The 20,260-nt window shown below is 35.6% G+C and overlaps 1 protein-coding gene across 1 annotated transcript in view; it reads right to left on the reverse strand.

Annotated features, from left to right (window-relative positions):
* Window positions 1-9,231: 9,231 nt before the first annotated feature.
* LOC112056264 (ski oncogene) overlaps window positions 9,232-20,260 on the reverse strand; it is a 92,570-nt gene continuing 81,541 nt past the window's right edge. Inside the window, exon 2 of the mRNA XM_052887520.1 lies at window positions 9,232-18,863. Within this exon, the coding sequence (XP_052743480.1) occupies window positions 18,348-18,863 (516 nt within the window). The 3' untranslated portion in view covers window positions 9,232-18,347. The remainder of the gene's footprint in view (window positions 18,864-20,260) is intronic.

A 20,260-nucleotide genomic window follows, 5' to 3' on the forward strand; every position in this document is an offset into this window, starting at 1 on the left:
ACCTCGGTGTGTCGGCTAGTCTATGCTTACTAATATTTTAAAGAGGTAAAGTTTGTGAGTTTAAAGGGGGTAATCTCTGGATCTACTGAACCGATTTTGAAAATTCTTATACCAATAGAATGCCACGTTATTTATGAGTGTCGTAAGCTACATTTATCCCCGTATTCCCAGGGGAACGGAAAATACGCGGGTGAAACCGCGTGGCGTCTGCTATTAAAATCTAAAGAGGACATCCTTAGATTTTATTATAGGGAAGGAAAACAATAGATGACGTTGGGAGAATTATTGTTTCTGGTCTTTCCTATATTTTATTATAAACAGGTAATTCATTGAGGTAAACTCAAATAATATCAAGTCATACAGTTATGATTTATTCAATGCTATATTTCTAGATGCTGGTAATAAGTAGGGATCTCTGTTATAGATTGAACTGTCTTACTGTGGTTAGATGGTTCAGCTATGAAGAATGAGGTCCAGGGTTCGAATCTCGGGTCAGGAAAAAAAATAACGTTATTGGAATTTTTCTTACAAAAAACCGTCGGTCCTGCGCCAGATCTTACACTGTGTCGGTCTGCCGTCCCATGAGAGTGAGGGAACAGAGTGTTACTGGGAAGTATTAGCTATTAGGATTAGCTAATAATAACATGAAATTGAAAATTTTGAAAAACCCCTGAATGTCATGAAATTATTAATTACACTCTCGATCTAGTCATCAATATTCTCTTTTTTTTTTATTCTTTACAAGTTAGCCCGTCACTACAATGTCACCTGATGGTAAGTGATGATGCAGTCTAAGATGGAAGCGGGCTAACTTGTTAGGAGGGGGATGAAAATCCACACCCCTTTCGGTTTCTACACGGCATCGTACCGGAACGCTAAATCGCTTGGCGGTACGTCTTTGTCGGTAACTAGCCACGGCCGAAGCCTCCCACCAGCCATTCAGTGCGCTTTCATTTGAGAACTCACTCAAGTTTATTTGCAGACATTCGGTTATTTTTCCCCACTTTCAACACCCAGAACTTTACGAGTAAAGTAATGGCTTTGCGAGGGTATCTACTAGGTGCCCTAAAGTTAATTTAGCTTAGCAGATTTGGAAGGAAGAATTTTAAACAGACTTCTTTGTTTATTTTTAGCTGACAGAAGAAACTTCGTAATTGTTTGTAAATCTAAAACTCAGCAGTTTCTCTTTTAAAAATAAACGCTACAGTATATATTGCCTCGCAAGTAATTTCTTTGGCTCGATTGTAATATTATTGCTTTGTTTTCATGTTCATATCAATTTGATCCTTTGACCCCAACCTGCTTTATATGTATATGCGTAGGTCATTGTAACCAATGTGTTGTCTTATCTGAATGATGGGACCTCAAAATTTGTGGCGGCCATAGAAAATGGGTTGTATAGTACCCACAGCAGATTCTAAACTATAACTTGGTCTAGGAAAGGACGCGCTTGCCTAGAAAGTGCCCATTCCCTTGAAGGTGTGTAGCCTTGAAGGTGCCTAGGCAACACAAACACAAGCTACGCAGTGTCTTCGCCGGCGAAGACGAGGTCCCCGATATCTGACGTCACCCAGACGTGGGCTTTTTAACTCACGATCTCGGGGGCGCCCGGACTCTTACACTCAGGCCAAAACACCCTTCCCGAACGACCCTCTAAGTCGAGGTCCGAGTCTCAGAGGAGACGACCTTAGAGAGTCGTTCCGCCCATCTACTTGCTTCTGCCTTCGGGCCCCATCAGGCGATGTTTCTGCACTCGCCCAAACCCCCCGGTGACGCCGCTGACGTCCCATGAGCCTACGGCACTTAATAAAAAAAAAAATTAAGGTGTTTAGATTGTCTGTCTGATAGTATTTACTTTGCTTGCTTTATAGCTATAGGATCCGGTACATGGCGTTGTGCGGATTCTAGTTTCTTCTATTGACGTTTATATACAGGGTGTCCCGTAATTATCTAAAACTAATATGAATAAGTAGTTTTGAAAAAATAGCGTAACCAAGATAAAAATCCAAAGAAAAAATATAACTTGGTCACCCTAGGAATTTTTGCAAAACTATTCCAATTAGTTTTTAATATAATTAGCTGGTGCATCTACCATTTGCGTTTTATCCATTAATTACGGGACATCCTGTATTGTGTATGTACTTACTTAATATTTGTAACGTCGTAAGATGTTATGTCTTGATTACGATTAGATATTCAACCTAAGTATAGATACGAGCAGGTACTTACAGAAGTTTATCGCCAAAAGTCGTGATATCAAGTGTGATAATTATTATTGAGTTACCGTATTATCATGTCACGTTTTTTCGCGATAAATAAGGAAAGTCTTATGTAAAAACAACAAAGAATAGAAGCATCTTCTAGAGTTGCGACCTGCAGGCTGCAGTGATGACGGTGGTTGATAACTTGCGAGCCAGTGAGGTCTGTGGTGACCCTCTCGGTGATCAGTCTCGAGGGTGCTGAATAAAAGTTGAGGGGTGTAGATCCAGACGCTTCACTTTGTTTTTTCTTTACAAGTTAGCCCTTTACAAGTCCAGCGATAAAGAGTGGCAAAAGTACGCTCATATGCTACGAGCCACGATGAAAAGAAGAGAAGGAAAACGAGAGAGTTAAATATATCAGGAAGGTCAGCGTGAAGTAATGCCAAGCGGTTCCGCGCTGACCACGGAGCACAGGGGAGGTTATTTTTAGTCCGTTCAAGTCGGACATGCCCTGCAGAGTATCCGGCAGAAGTCCGGAGGGATTTTTTTCCTCCCCGACAAGAAAAAAAAAAGTTAGCTCTTGACCTCTCCTGATGATAAGTAGAATGTGGAATGCTCTCCCACCTTCCGTTTACCTCACCACCTACAATATGGGTATTTTCAAGTGAAGAGTGAATAGGCATCTAGGCAAGCACGTTCCACCATAGGCTGCATCATTGCTTAAGTCGGGCGTGATTGCAGTTAAGCGCTTACTTATACAAAAAAAAATTTAATGTAATCTAAGACAAATTCGGGCTAACTTGTTAGGAGGAGAACGAAATTCCACACCCCTGTCGGTTTCTACACGACAATGTACCGAAACGCTATAGCACTTGGCGGTACATCTTTTCCGGTAGTTTGGCAACTAGCCACGGCCGAAGCGTCCCACCACTCAGACCTGGACCAATTAAGAAAAGCCCAGCCGGGGATCGAACCCAGGACCTCCGTCTTGTAAATCCACCGCGCATACCACTGCTCCACGGTGGCCGTCAAAAAGCACCTTTTGGGTACATAATACGTTGTTTAACTAGTGGGTTACTAACTAAGATGAAATATAAAAGTTACATAAGCTATGTGAAAGGCTACGGACTTGCAACGCGCGAGCTTTCCAATTTGTGAGTCATCGAGAAATTGGTAACTTAAACCTACATTGGTAATTTTTTAACCGATTTAAATAAAGGAGAAGGTTAACAACCTAATAAAATAATCATCAAATCAACTGAGAAATGTCATCTACCTTGTTTGTCAAATATTCGGCTCACTGCTTTGCGTCTCCTTTCAGAATGAGAGTGGTTAGGCCAATAGTCCACCACGCTGGCTCAATGCGGATTGGCAGACTTCACACACGCAGAGAAATTCCTTCACCGTTTGAAAATAATTTTTTTTTATGACAAAAAATTAGATGATGAATGTTTGAGACACGTGATATTTAATTTCTTAATTTATCAAAATATCAAAATGATAAGTTGGAGGTGCATGCCCCGGACCGGATTTGAACCCACACCCTCCGGAATCCGAGGTCATATCCACCGGGCTATCACAGTAGTTTAAAATTATGGATTTATTTTTAACCCCGGACTTTAAACCGGGCTCTTATAATCGGGGTTTGACCTGCCTTCCGAATCGATAGCAAACTTACAGTTTAAGTACTTGTTAACTTAAGTCTACTTGAAATAAACGAGTTTTGTGTAACTGATGTAATGACTAGCCCCTGTAGCCAAGTGGCATGTCGATTCTCTTTCTACGATCGCAAACGCTTCGAAAACTTGAAAAATGTATGGGAATGTTATTTGCTATCGACAGGTCACGTGATCAAGATCTGTCCTTTCGATACATTTTTGTAGTTTCGAAGCGTTAACGATCGTAGAAAGCGAACTGCCTTTAGGGTGCTACTGGCTAGGGTAGGATGATAAATAGCTGGTGAAGCATAACTAACTTATATATCACGTTGAAGTTCCTCAGAGTCTCAATAGATCAACGGTAAGAGCGATCGCACTTATCACCGAGGGGTGGTGGTTCGATCCCCGCCCCGCTGGACTATGTTTTTTTTTTATTCTTTACAAGTTAGCCAGTTTACAAGTGATGATGCAATCTAAGATGGAAGCGGGCCAACTTTTTAGGAGGAGGATGAAAAATCACACCCCCTTCGGTTTCTACACGACATCGTAACGGAACGTTAAATCGCTTGGTGGTACGTCTTTGTCGGTAGGGTGGTAACTAGCCACGGCCAAAGCCTCCCATCAGCCAGACCTGAATAAATTAAGAAAACCTCAATCGGCCCAGCCGGGGATCGAAGCCAGTACCTCCGTCTTGTAAGTTCACTGCGCATAGCACTGCGCCACGGAGGCCGTCCAAACTATTGTCGCACCCACTCCTAATAGTCTTTTCCGACTGGTTGGAGGGGATGGGAGTATTGGTCATATTTAAAAAAAGATATGGCAAATATTAAAAAAAAAATTATCATACGCTATGCATATGCTCCTTCACAACAATACTTATCTTGATACCTACCTAAGTATCTACTTTTATCCTCATAATTTTATCTTACAGTTATAATAAATATTTACATTTTTTACGAGGTAGGTATATATAAAAGAGGATCTTTCGAACAGTAATTAATCTGTATTAATAATATAGAAAATTATAATTTAATAACGGAACTGTTGACAAGTGTTTTACTTGTCAACAGCTTTAAATACTTACTTAGCTAAATACTTTGTTAATGCAATGAAAGATTTATGAGCTTCCCATACTATCATTGTTTTACAATGTTGTTACGTATACGGAACACTAGCAGACGCCCGCGACTTCGTCCGCGTGAAAATCGATGTAAAATTTCGACTTCTATTTAACCCCCTTCTATTTATATTTTCCGGAATAACAAAAAATGTGAACTGAGTTATGCACGCCATTGACGATCAATTATTCTCACTTTTCTGCAGCACCCACGACTATATCTGATCGTGTATTGATCACTGCGGGCATGACGGCTCGACTTATGAAACGTCTTCGTGAGAATAATTGACCGTCAATGGCTGACTTTACACATCTCTACGATTTATTTTTAATTTTTTTATCTAAGATTTTTCTGTAGGTACCGGGTAATCTTTTCTCGTACCAGGTTCCTAGCATTTTTTTTTTGATTTCTCCACCAGGTACCTATATCAGTACTTATTTACTTCGGATTCTCGGAAGATGGAATGCTCGACTTGATTTGCAAAGGTTTATAAGCCCTTGTAACCAATGAAGCCGATACGATTGAGTGTCGATTTTATGTACGCTTGCAGCAAATAAAAATAAAAGTACCTTATGTGTGTATCCCTAATTCTAGTTTAAATTTTCATCTTATTAATGAAAATTGAAACTAGGATACTAATGAATATAGGTCGTAAGAAAATATCACTCATAAGGTAAGGTAAGTAAGTAGGTACCTACCTATAGGTAGTAGGTAGATATATCATCGTGATCATCATCACTAACATCCCATACCTATTTGGCTCACCGTTGAACACGAGCCTCCACTCACAATGAAAGGGGTTAGGGTAATAGTAATAGTCCACCAATTGAAAATTAAGAAAACGCGCAGGTTTCCTAACGATGTTTTCACCGTTTGAGACTCATGATATCTTAAACCCTTAGACCATTAAAATGGTCTAAGCATAAACCTGAACCTACGCCCTATACCCTATATACTAAGTTGACAAAAGTGGCCTTAAATGGTTCGTCTAAAGATACTTTTCCCTTTGTTGTCAGCCATTCTCTCTTTATTTATTTTATTTATTTATTTATTATCATCATAACTTAAAACTAGCTTTATTTGGCTGACGCTCGTTTGCACGTCTCAATACTTAGGTACATAATTCGAATTTGTTTATTACTTATTATCTTCATACTTATCATAATTATATTATGTAGATATGAGATTGTTTATTATCATCATAGTTACAACAAAGTCCAAAAAACTGTTGCTAGTCATGAGAATGATAAAATTTCATTTTTATTTTGCTTAATTGATATTTTACATAATACTAATTATGTAGAGAGGTCAATTCTGTACATGAAATATATTTCCAAAATAGCTATCAGGGGGTGATTAGTGATCGATACTGATGCCAAAAATGCAATCAGTCTGTCTGTATGTTCGTTATAGAAACAAAAACTATCTACTTAAACTCGGATTTTAACGAAACTTGGTACAATTATTCTTTATACTCCTGGGCAAGTTATAGTATTATATTTTTTAATTATACTTTTCATCACGCTACGATCAATAGGAGCAGAGCAGTGAAGGGAAATGTTGGGAAAACGGGAGAAGTTACTCCATTTTTACAGCGATACTACTGTAAGGGCTGTATTAAAGCACACATAAATCCCATGCTATTAGGTAGGAAGGTAATACCTAGATATCCGATGGACATTGGGTTCCCCAGGTGCCTAAGTGGACCCCACACTAGAAAGCGCAGTGTTGGTCAACCCTCACCTGGTGGACTGACAACTTCAAGCGAGTTGCAAGGATTCGCTGGATGCAGACGGCTCAGTTTGGAAGTTACAAACGGCCTATGTCCAGGAGTGGACGTCCATCAGCTGATATGATGATGATGATGATAATGAAACAGTTTATATCAATAGGTAAGTACACAAACACATAAAATCTCTGTCATGAGTCACATTTCCAATGAAGAGAGATGAATGAATGAAGAGAGAATAACGTGATGTATTGAAAAAAAGACGTATCGAACAAAATTTAATCTTATTTCATGGACTAGAGCTACAAAGTTGGTACCTATATTGTCCTACATCTATGTTTAGCAGACTCAGAAGTGGATAACAAAAATAAGAAAACCAATGTCGAACAAAGGTCATGATTCACAATATTTGTCAGGACAACTTAATTAACAAATCATACTGTAACCAAAACAAACCCTAGAATGGAAGAGAATGACCTTGAGTGGAGTCACGGACTTGTGATCGTTGTATGTAGGGTTAAGAACGTCCTTGACAGTTAAACTAACACTCCCCTTTTCCACTCAAGTCATTCTCCCCGTCTATCCCTTTTTCCCTTATAAACTCATAAAGGATTACACAACAAGAAATGTGTGTTCGGCTCGGCTCGAACGCCACGAGAATACTGAAGCCGACCGTACGGCGAGCGCCTTATATCACCAGTCGTTCCCGCCGGATTGCTACCCCTCTCTAACTCTATACTCTTTATGGAAACATTTTGCGCCACCTAGCGTCGGCACGACTCAACACGAGATTGAGCAACGTCAAGTTCTGTTACAAGAGATTTTTTATTGGATTCGCTTGGATTCGTCGGTTTTCAAGTAACGTGGTAAAAAAACAATTATTCATCAAATCTAAGTTTAGAATTAGTTATGATAATAACTTATTATAAATTATTCTTATAATTATTTTTCAACTCAAATAATAATTAACTCAAGGTAAACAACTAAGCAAACATGTAGCATAACGGTGTTGCTTATTGTTAACAATAATATCATTGTTTTTAAATTAATTAATCCCATAAAGATATTGTTACCTACTTTGTTGATCTGCGGACAATTATAAGGTCCAGGGTTCATGACCATTTGAAAAAAACTCCTTATGAGACCTCAGTGTAGCTTGTGTTTGTGTTGCTTTAGAAGCATTGTCGTTCGTAATGTCATCATCAGGATCGTAAAGTACGTTTTTTGGGCGTCTAGATCTACAATCAGCGTTGATATCGGGGATGTAAGGATTATTCTGGAGCTAGGGAGTTTGAGAAGTCGTACCTACAGACACGTGATGAGGAAATCACGTAAAGCCGTCAAGCTACTTTTCATCATGATCTTTCTTTGATTGAACTACCCGCCAGATGCCGGTGAAAGCATTTGTGACGTAGTCTATCCTGCTGACCTATTCACATTTTGGTCTTTATTATCAACCTATTAAAATTGACATAAATCAATTGACAAAATGTCATTTGCCTAATGTGAGTAAGCACCGGATGACATTTGTTACAATAGAATCTCAATTTCGTATACGTCAACTAGCATACGTCAAAGATAGTAAATATGCCCATACTGTAGACATGTGGCGCGTTTATTTCCACAAACACTAACGCTTCGAAAATTAAATAAATGTATGGGAATGACATTCACTATTGACAGGTCACGTGACCTAGTTGTCGACCGGATCTGTCATTCCCATTATTGTGTTAGTTTTCGAAGCGTTAGCGTCTGTAGAAAGAGAGTCGACGTGCTACATGGCTACAAGCTCTGCGTAGATGAGGGCGGTCGTGACTATCTCGGAAGATGCTTTTCGGTCCTGGATTAGCCTATAGGCTATTTAAGCAAATTGCTTAGGGCATCTCGTCGCATCATAGAGACGAAAAAAAAATCTAGGTCATTTTCAATTTCTTTTTCTTTACTTGATTGATACAATAATAAATTCTACTGACGGTATATTTATATTTTTTTAGTGAATACTTCACGGATATGTTCCCTGTTCTTCAAGTAACCTTGATTCGGCACTGGTTAGTTTACGTTTTGACGGCCTCCGTGGCGCAGTGGTATGCGCGGTGGATTTACAAGACGGAGGTCCTGGGTTCGATCCCCGGCTAGGCCGATTGAGATTTTCTTAGTTGGTCTGGCTGGTGGGAGGCTTCCGCCGTGGCTAGTTTACCACCCTACCGGCAAAGACGAGCGAATTAGCGTTCCGGTACGATGCCGTGTAGAAACCGAAAGGGGTGTGGATTTTCATTCTCCTCTTAACAAGTTAGCCCGCTTCCATCTTAGATTGCATCATCACTTACCATCAGGTGAGATTGTAGTCAAGGGCTAACTTGTAAAGAAAAACATAAAAAAAAGTGGCAGCTCCGTTATTTCGTAGTCTCTGGTTTATTTCAAGTAGGCATAGTTTACAAGTACATTTGAAAAGTTAAGTTGGACTATTAGTAGAGTCCCAACCAAAGGTTGTAAATAAATGGTTGGCAGAAATAAAGCAAACAATATTTTTTTGAAAATGTTTTCATTTTATTGCTCCACAAGGTACTCAATTAAGCTTTTTACTCGAATACACACATCGAAACCGCTTACACAGGTGTGTGTCCATAACAGAACATCTCAATGTTAAATTTATACAATAATATCTTAACCCTCTAATTATCAGGTACGTTACAATATATTACAATCTGGTTCCAAGTTTTTGCTGATTTAATCCATTGGCAGTCCAAATAACATTGCAAATGTTAATATTATAATCATTCGCATCAAACTTTATGGGCTGTCAAAATTTAGCACCATGCACATTTAGTTGAAATTTAGTGCTATTCATTGAACTTTAGTTGAAATTTAGTGCTATTTATCGTTTTTAGTTGACATTTAGTGCTATTCATGAAAGTTTAGTTGAAATGTTGTGCTATTCATCGAAGTTTAGTTGAAATTTAATAATAATTTTGTAGGACAAAATATATGAATGTTACAAAGGTGCTTGGCTTCCAAAACGCTGAGAAATGCCTGTTAATGCACTTTTTCAGCGTTAATTTTTTTTGCGACATTACATACACGAGCATAATCATGAATGTGATGAAATGCCAGGTTAAAATATAAAGGTACACAAGGTATGCCATATCACATGACTTTCTGCCGGACAGAATAATTAATTATATATAGTCAATGTACACATAACGCGTTAGCAGGAAGCAAGCTGCGATAGCTTGCTTCTTACTTATTTATTTTATTAACACCAGATTTCATATTAAAATATTCTGTTAATATGAATAGTTTTATATTTTTTTGAACAGCGATCATAAAATTTGACGCGAACTGTAAATGGATAAAAGAAAAGGCAACGTTAACTTCTGATATAAACACACACAGTTCGTAAACAACCAGTTTCATTAACATTTGAACCATAAATTAAAACAGTCGCAATTTATTCTAAATATTATGCTATTTCAATGCATTTTTGTTGTAAGCAAAAAGTTCATAAATCTTTATAACAACTCGTCTTTACTTACGAATAGATTTTCCATAAATTGAAATAATAACTAACATTAACTAAGGTAAGTTATTTTGCTTACAACAATAATGAATGTATTAAGTTGTAATAAGAATGAAATAAGTAACGCCATCTGTTGACAGAGTCAAGGCATTATATACTTTCAATTTCGGAAACGGATCAGACTTGATTGAGGCAAGACAGTTTTAAAGTTTTTGTTGATATAATATTTTTCTTTCAAAAAGTTTTTAATATCTTTTCAAAGATGTAATTTAAAAAGATTTCAACTAACTAATTTATGAAATCCAACTAAAATTAGTGTTAGTAAAATTCACTTAAGTTAGATGAATTTTAACAAGTTTAGTTTTCGTTTGTTTATTTATGGAAAAATTAGAATTGGTAAGATTATACTGTGAAAGGAATTACATATTTTATCAATTATTGCATAAAAATCGTTATTTCAATACGTGTTGCGTGCCTCTACAGTTCGTGCGCTATAGCATGGTGCGGGTGACATTTCGTATCAATCGCGAAAGTTTGCCGCAACTAATATACGTAATAAGAGCGTCAAGGCAACTATCACCCACACCATGCTACAGCGCGCATAGTATAATAGCAGATGACGACATACAAAACTTTTGACAGATTTAAGAATATTTGATAAAGTCTGATCAGATATAAAAATTATAAAACATCGCCATATTAAGGAAAAAAAGGAACTAATTTCTTCCTTTTTTTATTAGGCTGGATTTACGGCTCTGAGTTCTAGCCCTTACTAATTTTATTCATTAGCACCATCGATCTCCTATTAAAAAGTGGATGCACAATCAACGACCAAAAAACGTCCCCACTCAATGAGTGTCAAACACAACTTGGCACTCAATTCAAGTAGTCGCATTTGCAAATTCAACCTTAAACTTAATTGATTGGTTGAATTTGCTCTGAATTTAGAATTTTAATGAATATTGGACTATATTTAAAGGACTTTAGGTATTTCTTTACCAAGTCTAAAACTGTCAAAGCAAAATTGGCCAGTTTTTATGTCAAATTTTCTATATGATTGTGCGTCCTTTTATTATAAGAGGTCAATGATTAGCACATTAAACACAGACTGCCAAAAATACTAGAAACATATTCAGTCCAGGATTTTATAGTTCTGGTCAGGCTACTTTGTTTTTTTTTACTTATTGCTATAATACCACAATCTCATGTATTAACAACAATTGGCACAATGCTTAACGACATTCAGCTTTGCAGTTCCCAAAAAAAAAATATCATTTTCTAATTCTATAACCGTTAGGCACCCCGTTAACAATCAAACATGTTTGACAAACTTGTTAGTTAAAGTGTTTCGATAAGCAATGTTTGACAAACCCAGTCACAGATGATAAAATTGTTTGACGAACGCGTTTTACGAAAAGTTTGATCGCTTACGGGATCCTTTATATTAGGAAGTGGTGAGTGATTTATGATGATTTGTATACACAAGTATTTAAAAGTAGGTATACACAATTAAATGTATTGTATGTAAAATAAAATAAACTTCGACATAGTTATTAAACCGTTGTATTGGCTCGAAAATTACCCAAACATATGTACGCATCCGTACAATATAGCAATAAGTAAAAAGTAAGTTGAAATTACGCAGGCAGAGACAACCGTAAACAATTTGCAAATTAAACAGGAATCTTCACTCGAATCAATATGAAATAAATAAATTCATGGCTATTTTTTTCTCCAAAATAAATTCTAGAATAGATACAAAAAATATCTTTAGTTATTAAAAAGAAAAAGTCGCTTTTCCACCAAAAACTTTCCTTATTTTAATCATTTGCGATTATCTCTGAAAAAAGTATCATAAATATATTTACAATCAAATTATTTTATTGCGTCAATTTTAACAGCTTCCTCTTATCTCATTCTAAATAATACCTTTAAGGTAATAATAAGACTTTATTTTTATTAAGACTAAATTAATAAAAGTGGTTTATTTTGCGACTGTCACAGTTTCCTTTACCGAAAATGGTTAATATCAATCATACTTTGAGATCACAGGAGTATGTTATACCCTGGCAAATCACCAATTGCGCTTCAAACCCCGGCGTAGATATCTTTCGTCATATGTTTATGACCTGTAACTCTAATCAGTTGGCAAAACTAATGTTAGTTTTATGGGGAATTTGTCCCCTATCAAAAATAAATACCCACAAAACAATTTGGCTTCAGCCATGGCTAGTTACCACCCTACCGATAAAGACGTTATGCATCATCACTTGCCATCTCATAGAATAAAATCTTGTACAGAATAAAAAAAGAATATATTAAAAATATATAGTTATTTAATTAATCAACAAAATTTATTATCTCAATAATTTCATTACAAGACAAGTAAAAAAAGATTTGCAAATAAATGTAAAGTTCTGCAATTTGAGTAGGTAAACAAAACCAAAAAATATTTTAAACGCAACCATAAGATTATAAAAATTATAATTTTTCATCAAAATATTTAATTTGTAATGTCATTTCAATTCAACACAATTTATATTTAGTAAAAAAATACGAATAAATAAAATATGAGAATATTTAAATCAGTTAAAAGTTATAAGTAGGTAACTAAGAATTTTATTGTAGGTATTTATTCATTTAAAATTGGAGTTTTTAAAAAAATAAAAACTCCAATTGGTCTACAAACGTAGATAAAAGGTTCTAATTAGGGGTTTTAGACGCCTAAACTAGTTTTTTAGGGTTATTACAGCCTTACATTCGCTCATGTTGTCGTACCATATTACATAATGCAAGTATTTACATAGAAAACTCTCACTGTCTTTACGAGTTTCTTTTTTATTTTTTGTATCCCAAAATAAAAACCGGGTAAGATTTTGGGAACAAACATCAAGGTAAAATCTAAAAGTTTAGTGAAAAGTGTAGCAAAGAAAATCTTATTACAAAAGTAAAAATCATAATTGTATAGAAACTACCGTCTTAAATAAATAAGGTAAAGAACCAATGCATATATTCACCATTATTTTAAATACAAACTAAATTTTTATTTATAATTCATGTATTAAATTATCCTTTTCAAATAGTTTACTGTGAGGTGAATAAAACTAACCCAGAATTCATGTTGAATACAACCCATCGAGTCTTGGCAGATATAAAAATAATGTCTAATCATAAAATTGGCTGCACAACAAACCTTAAGATTTTATATAGAACATGATTTTATTTGGTCATTCAAAATTTAGGCATACCAAAACTAAACTTTAGTGCCCTCGATTCCTGACTTGCGACTTTTAAAGAAAAGAACACAAGGTCTTAGGAAGCCCATTAACGATATGTGCTTGACAAAGTAGCTTAATCAATGATAATTTTATACTATATGATTATGATCCGAATAATAGGCTATAAAACTGAGCGCACACAAGCACAATTGTGTCTTTAATTCCATTATATATTTATGTATATATAGTTTTTACACTTCCTGAACACACAACTCGATATTGTAGACGTTGTTGACCACAACTAATATTGAGATGTGGAAATTTCCTCTTTTGAGCGCCTCATTTTTCATGACTAAGTAACACATACAGTATTTAACATCATTGAGCTTAATGCACACAAAGTTTGACAAAAACGATTAAACATGTTTGACAAACACGTTTCATTTGACGAATAATTTGATCGTTAACAGGCCCCTTAAATTGTCTCTTAACTTTGAGAAAAAAAGATATACTAAATTTAACTTCCTTTTAGTTTTGGCTACCAAAGCGGTATACATTGCCACAGTGTAGATAAATTGCATTTAGCACCAAGACAGTGAGAGATCAATGAAACTTTTCTATCGAAAAAATATTTTACAACCTACTCATACAAATGGATTAAAGCGTTATTATTGTAATAGTAAAAATGTAGCAAACAAATATTTATTTCAGCTGGTAAAATCAAAAAGTATATTTACTGTAATTTATTACATTGTCACACAATTTCATGGGAATTCTTTACATTACTGTTTCTATTTTACAAAATTTTATCGGAAAACTGTATAGATTAATATCTACTGTCATTTTTACTTGTATAAATAGCATGTTACGAAAACTGTAAAAGTGTTACGGGTTGTATTGTATTGCCAGCAATGTGAACGGTTTGTCTAAATTTAGATGAAAAATAAAAACATTCGATAGAGGCAATGACTAAGTTAAAGTGTAGAGAGAAGACTATATTAAAACCTAACGATCAATTTGATCATGATCATATTAGGACGAAATTAGGACTACTAAAAATTTGATTGCTGAAAATATTTTTTTCAGTTTTTAAATACTTTTAGTGGATAAATCTATTTATGACAGAGAAAGTAAATACCCTGAACAGAAAAAAAAATGCACCTTCCATTCCTTTTTTTTAAACTGGCTGGCTTTGAGTTCCAGCCCTTTTGAGCATACTAAATATTTGTGTCGCCTTTTTTTATATTTCTTTCCAGGCTTAGTTTGTAAATAAAATCATTAATCATAACCATAATTATTCTCGCTATAAATGATCTATATATACTTAGGTTATCTCTATATGTAACAGCTTATAGAGATAACCTCGGTAAATGATGAAATCCTCATAAATAAATCCTTATAAAAGATGAAAGTTTGTTTGCCAATAATGACTATAATGTACATTGATAAATAACTGTTTTTTAACCGACTTAAAAAAAAAGGGGAGGTTTCTCAATTCGACCGTATATAAATTTTTTTATGTGTGTTCGCGCATAACTTCGTTATTTACTAATGTATGTTTGCTGGCTCCATAATATATGGATCATAATGCAGAAATAGGTATACAAACAAACTACACTTTCACATTTATAAAATTAGTATACTATAATATTTGCACGTTGCTGGCCAATACCTTACACAGGATGCTCTTATGGTCTTGTTTGTCTTGTCTTTGTTTACAGCATGGCTAAGCCATGTTAGAAAACTAGAATACATAATAATAGAATAATAAAAATTTATTAAAAAAAAACAACTGTCCTTTGAAAACCGCTACTTAAACAACATAGTTGCCAATAAATAGTCAAATTATATTATAATATTTACAATTAACCACTAAGTTAGCCAAGCCAAAAATTATTATAGCACCAAAATACGTGATTTCAATAACGGTACTGACAGAAAAGTTTCATAATTACCATATACATATATATTATATGTCTTATATTTTATACATACAGTTCAGTATGTCACTAAAACTATTTTTAAAATAAGTTACTCATATTACACTCGCCTGTGGTACTAATAATATTATTATTAAAAAATAAAATGGTAATTTTTTTCGAAAAGTCTCCTGACTAGAGATACGATCTTATCTAGAAATGAAATACCATATAACAACTAACTTTCTACAACTTAACAGCACTCTGAAAGGAATTCTATATATCAAAGAAAAAAAAACATATTGTTTATAAACGTTTGAGCTTTGCCAAAAATATAAAACAGTCACTTCCCAATAGTGAAATTTCATTTCACGTTTCTACAATCTATGCCCCGGCCAACACCGGAAACAAGATGGCGTCGAATCCGCCATTAGAACAATAAAAAAATCGAAAATTTTATTCGATAAATTGGGATTCAATCTACATTTTATAGTCCAGTTATTCATAACCACTATTTAAGAAGTAAAAAAAAATCGATTAAATCGGTTGTGAATAAAAGTTCTATATTAAAACCTAACGATCAAATTGATCATGATCACATTATGTCAAAATTAAGGCTTCTAAAAACAGCTAAGAAAATCACAAGTTCCATATCGCAACAGTAAAGTTTTGTTACGTATAAAAAATGTTGCTCACTCGCAAAAAATAAAAAAAAAATGCACTCTTACTGGCAAAGACTATGAAAAACTACGTCGTGTTTAATTCAACTGGATAAAAACTTCGAAGTAAAAAATAGAAAAATGCTAAATGCGCCATTTTAGCGTAAAACATTTTAAATTGTGATGCGAGATTATATTATGGCTAGGTGTTATTATGCCGAAGATCAGTACAACCAAGTTTCTCTCAAAATATATAAGTAAAAATTCTATATTATAATATAATATAGACAGAAAAAATCATTACCTAATAGATTTATTCAGGCAGTGATTACGCACACTGTTTCAATTTTCATTTTCAATTATTGCTCAAAAGTAGGTACAGACTCGAAATCACCAGTTAGTCCTTGAAAGCTTAACATTTCTTATTTTAGCCAAATATTTTTTTTATATACAATGAGGTAGAACACGGGCTATAAGTCCTATAGCCCTTAATTAATATTATGACAGCTTTTAATAAACATAACGTATATTACTAAGCGATTTTACTCTACTTTTTTGTATAGAGGCTTATTTATATACATTTCTTAGGCCGACCTGCGTTATAATTTTAAGGACGATGAATTTTGATATAGTCCACAATATTTCTATACGAATTTAACTTATAAAGCCGTGTACAGATGGCGCGTTTCAGTGCAAACGTAGGTTGGGACATGTATTGCTAAAGTTCAATTTGTCCTCGACTATTTCTCAATTCGGACTAGAATCGTCACCATTGCAAGTCAATCCGTTATAATTCTTCGAGTAAAATTCCCTATTGTGTTCATAAACAGCATCGTGACGTCTATAGAGTTAAGTTTGTTTAATTGAACAGCGATTGAACCATTAAAGAAATAATGAATTTAATTCATGCGATAGCGCCACTTAAATCCTACAAAAACACCCACTACGTACCCACATAAACGCTCGTGTTTCGAAGTGAAACCTATATAGGGTTATTGTCGGATCTGGGTGAAGATGCTGTATAGATTTCTGGGTTTTTCGCAGAGAATTGCGAATACATCCATTATGCATTAATGGTAAGCTTTCTAACTACAAGAGGTTCTCGCGCTTATGATTAGTCCTCTCTTTATAACCTAAAGTTGCCGCTGAAGTCATGCTGTCAACCAAAACTATTTCTTTTACAATTATGTGTTCGTGGTTCGGTTGACGACAAGAGCACAAAACAATTGGTGACGATTGTTTCCTTGTTGATTTGTGCGTTTAGACCCTTAATATTACGCGTGTCAAAGTATACGTTTGGGCCTTAGTTGAATGGCATGAATTCCTGCGCATTCACGCGCGTCAAAATAGCTAAAATACGCATTCAATGAAACGCGCTATGTGTAAATGGCTTTATAAATCAAATCTTGTAACAATTTACATGTTTGTAACTCATTGCCTAGGTACAGTCGAATTTATTTAACGATAACATCAAATGTTTGTTACGAAATTACATTTTTTTCATTAAAATCTGTATCATAATATTTAAACATGAGTCTTTTGACTTGTATTTACGTCCGTAACGACCATTAGAGGTATGTTGTGTTTGTTGTGAATTTATGGAAATAGATAAGTGAATCACAAAAAAAATCTATTATTTGGTATAGCTGAGGTTTTTATACAGAGTTATTTCATACATATTTCATGCTTACTTTAGACTATGGATGTTTGAATCGAATCATGGATTCAAAATGGTAACAAGAATGGAAAATTAAGTGTAAGGGTAGGTTACAATACCTTATTATACGTTAAAACTTAAAAATAACCCTGTATAAATTATGATTATGGTTGTAGAATTTAAAAACTATTTTATTTATTTAAATATTACGTGAGTATTATGTTATTATTGAAAAGCAGAGATGAGGTTATACAAAAAAAGGTAACAGCAGTACCTTCAGAATGGCACACATTAAAAAAGACTACAAGATTGTCTGTAAATTATGTAGAAAAAAAAAACTTATAAATTCAATAACTGTACTTCAGTGATTATGTACCTACATTACTTTTGTATCTGTATCCAGCAGCATCTTTAAAACATTACCATCCGTTGATCAAATCATAGACAATAGAGTTTTACAAAACCATATTTATACCGCACAGCGACAGCTGTCACAGATTAACAACAACATATCAAAGACAAAAGTTCTCTTTTTAAACGTAGGCGTATTTACACCGGTTGGCGAACGTTTTTAAACGTCATTTTCATTCAAAACTTTGTACTCTGGAGACGCAATGTCATAGCGTTCATCACTTTCACTTGAATCGTAACCTGACGATCACTCGCGTAGGTCAACACGGCGGGTGATCGTCGTCATCCGTCGGGGAAGAGTTCGGCTCTGGCTTAGTCTCTATCTTCCCTTCCAACGTTCTCTCCCGTCGCTCTAACTCCCGTTCTCTCTCTTCCAGGTTAGCTTCTCGCCGCGCCAACTCCTCCTCTCTTTGATTTAGCTGCCGTTCTCTTTCCGATAGCCTCGCTTCTGCGTCGAGCAACCGCGCTGTCAGCTCAGGATCGGAAGGTGGGGGGGATGTAGATGACGTCACATCATCTACAGGAGGCGTTAGAGGTTTTAAAGCTACGTTTGGCTGGAAGTCCTGCTCGAACCTTGTGCAGTCTGCCACACGGACTACTCTCTCCGGATGCTGCAACTCTGGTTCTCTCTTCCCCCAAGGCCTGAACGCTGGTACAGTCCTGTACCGCAGGTGCGCGTAGGGGTCCAGATATATCGCATAGCTGTAGTCTTCGCTCCTCGCTTTCTTCGGAGGTGACTCTGGCGGCTCAGGCTTGCATACCACAGTTTCCACAGCCTGGAATTGAGAAACGGGGGTAATTAATAACTTTGATTCATTATAGCCTTATCATAGACATGTAAAACAAGATCTGTTGCAGATCGATTCCTTAAGATGCTGATAGACATGAGCATTCTCATGTAATGAGCTTTTGTGGGAATGTTACATAACAGAAACATAAGGGAACATTTTAGCCACAATTCGAAAAGAATTTCTCTTTTCGAAGTAAGTATTCTTAATAATAGAATTAGAAGCAACGACGTGTAGGCAGGCGTCCACATATCCGCATAAAACGGATTTTTAATTTGACTGTACATTCGTGCGATCCGTACGATGCGAATCTGTGGACGCCTACCATAACCCTGTTTACAATCGCTAACAGTGAGTGTGACGTCAAGTCGAGAAAGTTCGCTGATAAGCGTGAATTCACTGACTGTCTGTCAGTCCGCAGTAAACAACCCACGTAATACTAATCAATACCTATCGACTGATGTTTTGTTGCATCATAATCGTACTAAATCGCACATAATTCTCTACTGTACCTTTTTTTAATAGAATATTTATCACTAGTGGACGCCCGCGACTTCGTCCGCGTGGAATTTAGTTTTTCACAAATCCCTCGGGAACCATGGATTTTTCGGGATAAAAAGTAGTCTATGTGCTAATCCAGGCTAAAATATATCTTAATACCAAATTTCAGCTAATTCGGTTCAGTAGTTGAGGATTGAAAGAGTTACAATTTAACAAACATTCACATCATAATAATCATCAGTTTTCGCAAATCTCGGGAAACCATGGATTTTTTCTTGATAAAAAGTAGCCTATGTGTTAATCCAGATTAAAATCTATTTCCATTCTAAATTTCAGCTAAATCGCTTCAGTAGTAGCGGCGTTTTAGAGTAACAAACATCCAAACATCCATACAAACTTTCGCGTTTATAATATTAGTAGGATGGGATATCTTTTTCAATATGACCAATAATCCCATTCCTTTCCAACTAGTTAGGATAGACTGCTAGGAGTGGGTAGACAATAGACCAACGGGGCGGGGATCGAACCACCACACCTCGGTGATGAGTCTGAGCGCTCTTATCACTGAGCTATTGAGGCTCGATATATGTCATACCTTATATAACTATACTATATGCTTATTGCTTGGTCATGTAGCATAAACAATGGGTGTTTGTATTTGGTTTCGGATATCTGGGGCCTTGTTTCGAGACTTAGGTCGAGCTGTGAAATATTGCTGCCTCGTATCGTAAGAGTACGTGAAGCCTTAGGTTCTTAGGCCAATCCGCATTGGGCCTGCGACTGAGATAGAGACTCGAGCTCAGCAGTGAGCCGAATAAGGGTAATGATGCACGCTCTTCGGGGTTAGGCTATGTCACATCATCATCGTCATTATCAACACACAT

Source organism: Bicyclus anynana, chromosome 19, assembly GCF_947172395.1.
Source record: "Bicyclus anynana chromosome 19, ilBicAnyn1.1, whole genome shotgun sequence".
NCBI classification, from domain to species: domain Eukaryota; kingdom Metazoa; phylum Arthropoda; class Insecta; order Lepidoptera; family Nymphalidae; genus Bicyclus; species Bicyclus anynana.